Below are 4,705 nucleotides of genomic sequence, written 5' to 3' on the forward strand. Positions count from 1 at the left end.
GAAAGCTCACCAGGGTTAAGGCGTGAAGGGTGATGACGTGAGCTGTTTGTTATGAAATATTAAACTCATGCCAGGGGCCAACACACAGATGAGATCATATCATAAACAAGAATCTAGTGAGGCCAGATGCCTGTGGAGCCCACCTGGGGAGCTGCCAGGTAGGAGGCAAATTGGCATGCATTGGGGGCTTGGCCCCATTGAATATCCAGTCTCAGACCCTGCTCCCTACTGTTAACAGTGTTAGTCACTGTGATAACCTGGCTAAGACTCACTATCAACTGTGCCTCAGTTTCCCCATTTCTGAAGGAGGGATAAAGATGCTTGCCCACAGAGTAGGCTCTCAACAGAGGTGTTTGGGAAGGAAATACCACAGGAATGAGACTATAGGGCCTCTTCCTCCAATTCCCTTGTCCAGGGTCAATTCTTCAACTAGCTGATGGTAGAGAAGGGATTGGTACTAGTGCTTTCCAACCAGCACCAAATCCTGATCATCAGAGTGTCTGGGGATTTGAAGGAAGAGACCCCTGTTTCCCAATTTGGGAGGCCCAAGAGGAAGCCCAACCAAAGAGCACGAGGAGGGAAATGAAACCAGACCCATTCATCTCTGAAATGGGTCTATGAACCACCACCCCTATCTGGACACCAAGTGAGGCTTCTCTCTTCCATGTCCCATGCTAGAAAGACACAATTAATGGCAGTGAACTAAGACAGTCATCTGCTAGTGTAGCACACAAAAGCCCAAGGGACTTACTGAGATTCAGACCTGATTTCTATCCTGAGCTCCCAACTTGCGGGGCGAATTTGTATCAGTCACTTCCCCTCTCCAATCTTCCCTCACCCGTACAATGAGGGGCCGGGGCCGGGGCCAGGACATTTTCTGCATCCAACCCTCAGTGGATGTAGGGCTCCCATCATGAGCCCCTTCCACTCCCCCCTCCCCCCAAATGTTAGTTATTCATGTCCCCATCTCCCTCTTAAGGGAATAAATAAGTTTGCTTTTCCCAGGCTCCAAGAAGGACATTTATTCCCCCAAATTCACCCTTGTGAGATGTTATTAGCATTTACAGAATCAAATTACACACAAGTGTTTAAAAACCGTTTATTATGCAAAATGTTAACTTTTATAAAAAGTTTAATAATATACATCACTTGGTCACAGAAAGTCACCTTCCTGCAAAAAGGTACAAAAGCTATATACTCTATTATAGAGTTCATAACCAGGGCCGCAGAGCCTTTTCCCGAGGAGACCAGAAGACCAGCTCTACTGCTGCCTTGGCAGTTTGGAGAGCAGCCACTCTTCCCCCACTCCCACCCCCACACTCTGAAAGACAGTCTTTAAAACTTGGGGGTGGGGTGGGGCTGGGTGACGTTGCCCAGCTGGTGCCCAGAGCTAGCTCTGGCTCTTTAGGCCACCCAAGTTCACAGTCCTTCGCTCCCAGGCGCCAGGTCCAGCCTCGAAGCAGGGGCTTGGGGAAATCAAATGGGCAGGGAGAGGCTGGGGCCCATCCATGCTCTGGAGCTTCGAGCCATAGAGAGTCCTGGGGTCCTGGGTCTCGGGGTCCCAGGAGGAACGGGCGCCAGCACCTGCGTTCTGAGCGGGGGAGGAGAGAAGACCAGTGAGTCGTCAGTTTCCGCCCAGAGAGCCGAGGCGGGGGCCGTCCGCAGACTGGCCGGCGCCAGGGAGGAAACTTGGTCTCTACCTCCAGCTGATAACTCTGCGCCCCATGCTGCTCCCACCCAGTTGGCGCCAAAGGACCACAGGCGGAGCTTGCACCACCCCTCCCTCTTGGAACTGACACTAGTTGGGAGGGGGTTGAGGAAGACACGGCTCTCATTACGACTCCAAGCTACTAACAGACGTCTATTTTATTTAATAGGACCTGCCAGTACTTTCTTGGGTCTTTGGCCATTGGGGGAGGACAGGAGCAACATGCGTTTAAGGTTGAAACGCACACAAGATGAAAATCGGTTCCATCATTCATGTGGTATGACCACGGGCAAGTTACTTGCCCCTGACCTCGGTTTCTCTAAATAGAGGGGGTGGTAATATCTTAAAAGGCCTACCAACTCCAAGACTTACTGCTTAACCACCACCGCGCCTGCACCCCCACGCCCCCCCCCCAAAAAAAGGTGGGGATACTCACCTGGAGATGCCAGGACGGCCAGGTCAGTGGCAGAAGCTCCTCTTGTCGTTGGAGATTACAAGTTCAGGAGAGAGGTCGGCTGTCTGAGAGAGAAGGAAAAGAGGTGAGAGTTAGGTATGGCACTTGGGAGCTCCCAGGAGTGCAGCAGCATCCCAGTCCTGGAACTCAGCCCCGCCCCGGCTTCCCAGCACGCCCGAGCGAACCTGGATGGGAAGATGCGGGCCGTCTGGGGGTCCGGGGGCGGGTTCGGCCAGGACCACCTGCAGGTCGAGGATGTAGTCGATGACGCGCTGCAGGATTTCCACCTGGCTAAGCTGAGTGCCTCGCGGGACTCCGGGTACCAGTTCCCGCAGGCGCGAGTAGCAGTGGTTCATGTCGTCGAGCAGGCTCAGCGGCTCCTCGGCTGCCGGGCCCTTGCCGCGGCCCCGCGCGATGGCTAGACTGCGTTCGGACAGGCAGCACACCGCCTCGTAGCAGCCGCGCACTGGACTTAGCGCCTTCATATTGAGAAATGAAGTTGGAGGTGCCAAAAGAACAAACAGCAAGAACAGAAACCTTACAGCAGCTTGCTGTGCGCGCACGCTCTCCAGCGGCCGCTACTTATAGAGCCAGCCTCGAAGGCACGCCCTTTTATGCAAAACAGTCCGCCTAGGCCCCGCCCCCTCCAACCAAGGGCGTTCACGACGCGGTTAAATTGCTAACAGGCTTTCTTCGGCGGGTCTGACGCCGAATACCGCGGAGTCGGAGTCGTGGATTCAAAGAATGAGGAAGCGCTGATACTGGGGAGAGGCTGGCCTCTTTGCCAGCAAGGATTTCAAAAATCACTTAAAACCATTAACTTTAAGAATTTGCCTTTTCCTGGCAGCGGCCCAGATCTTTGAGCTCCCCTGCCCACTGCCAGTGTACCCACAGCCCAACACTAGTTCGAACCCACAGCTCCTCTGAGGTCATAAATCCCTGAACAGCAAAGAAGCTTTTTTTTTTTTTTTTCAAAAGCAAAGATTTTTTTCAAGGGAAACTTGTAAGGAATTAGTGCCGCCTTGTTCCCCAATTTGCTGTTCGTCTGACCTCCAGACTCACTGGCGTCAGGAATTATCTTGTGACCAGAGGGGAAAAAAATTAATTGCGGTGAAGCTGAGGTTACAATGAAGAAAACAGATTTGGGCTAGGCGCTGCGATTACAGAAGGAGGAGGGGAAAGGGATTTGAGCAAAAAACATTATTTGAGCAACAGGAGAAAAGAAAAAAAAAGGGAGACTGAATCAGTGCCTTTTGCATGGGAAAGGAAAAAGAGCCACCATCCTCTGGCCTCATGCACTCCATAAGGAGCCAAATATGTGCCCAGTTATGTTTTGGCAGTGAGTTTGATTTGATTAGGATTTTGGACCGTTCTGAACTGGGGAGGGGCGGTGACAGAAGGGATGATTTCTAGATATCCGTTTTAGGAGCCACCCATGGAGTCAACAAATCTCTTAACTCTTGCTTCCTCCTTTCCTTCTTTCTCCCCACTCTCCAAACACCTCTATGCAGAAAACAATAGTTTGGTGATACCATAGCTCTATTGTCTATCTCCTTCTGCTAAGAAATGGCAGGCCACCTGGACTTGATTATTCTTGGCCTTAATGAAATAGCTCCAGCTCTATCTGAGAGCCCAGTAAAGGGACCAGAGGACAGGCAAGTAGAGCCCTGTATTGCAACAGGACATTCATTTCATTCAGTAGCCTTTGCTTGTCTTCTTATCATTTCCCAGAGCTTTGGGGAATTTGCAGCCTTAAAATGCTGGTTTCATCTCCACACTGACCAAGTAGGACCCCCCAATGGTTGCTTCCTTAATCGGTCAGTTGGTAAATACATATGGAGTCACTTCACATAAAGCAGTGGCTCCTGCTCTCAAGAACCTCACAATTTGGGGAGACATGATTAACACAGGAAACAATTAAGAGTTCTGTAGTACCTGACTCTGATTAACGAGACAATGAGAGCTCAGAGTAGGAGAGTCTCAAAATAGTGATAATAAAAAGGACATGGAACTGGAAATCAGGAGGCTTACAGTTCAACATCCCAGCCCTGCCAACAGTTTGTCACGTGATCTTGAACAACCCCAGTTGCCCTGGCCTCACTTGCCTTCTGAATAAAATGGGGAGATGGTTCTAAGTGTTCATTTTATATCATTTCCAAATCTAGAAGTCTAAGGCTTTATGATTTTGGACAGGCAGGTGTGGAGTGGTAAAGGGTGCAGAGAGGACTGTCAAACATGTCTAATGCCACACCACAAATAATGGCAGAGGCAGACCTGAAGTCTTATTCTTTGCTGCCATTCCACAGTGCTCTGTGTCCCAAGAAATGTCTTTGAAAGGCATCAATGTTTTCAAGGACAGCTTCTTTAGTATAAGGAAAAGGAGGGAAATAACCTGTGAGTAAACAAGTCAATCCATATATTCTCAAAACATGAAATGAAGAGCATGCCAGCTGTTTGGTCGTGGAAAAGGAAAATGGTGTCCATGGTGACTCCTGATGACCACAGAGAAAGCCCTTTCCTTTTCTATCATGGGGAGTTCCACG

General features: G+C 50.2%; 1 protein-coding gene across 1 annotated transcript; it reads right to left on the minus strand.

Moving 5' to 3' along the window:
* Positions 1–1,085: 1,085 nt before the first annotated feature.
* Positions 1,086–2,744, minus strand: ID3 (inhibitor of DNA binding 3). Its single transcript, XM_024554751.3, has 3 exons — positions 2,348–2,744; positions 2,145–2,227; positions 1,086–1,591 (listed from the first exon to the last, which is right to left on the minus strand). Exons 1-2 carry the CDS (start codon positions 2,645–2,647, stop codon positions 2,168–2,170), a joined length of 360 nt encoding a protein of 119 aa, XP_024410519.1. The 5' UTR covers positions 2,648–2,744; the 3' UTR covers positions 1,086–1,591; positions 2,145–2,167.
* Positions 2,745–4,705: the final 1,961 nt, after the last annotated feature.

Source organism: Desmodus rotundus, chromosome 3 (genome assembly GCF_022682495.2).
Source record: "Desmodus rotundus isolate HL8 chromosome 3, HLdesRot8A.1, whole genome shotgun sequence".
Lineage (NCBI taxonomy): Eukaryota > Metazoa > Chordata > Mammalia > Chiroptera > Phyllostomidae > Desmodus > Desmodus rotundus.

What these genes read in the sequence shown, in the direction of transcription:
- ID3 (XM_024554751.3), bottom strand. Translation starts at nt 2,647, where the DNA reads ATGAAGGCGCTAAGTCCAGTGCGCGGCTGCTACGAGGCGGTGTGCTGC. An exon ending in GCCCGCATCTTCCCATCCAG is followed by an intron (nt 2,228 to 2,347) that starts GTTCGCTCGGGC and finishes CTTCTCTCTCAG; the next exon opens with ACAGCCGACCTCTCTCCTGA.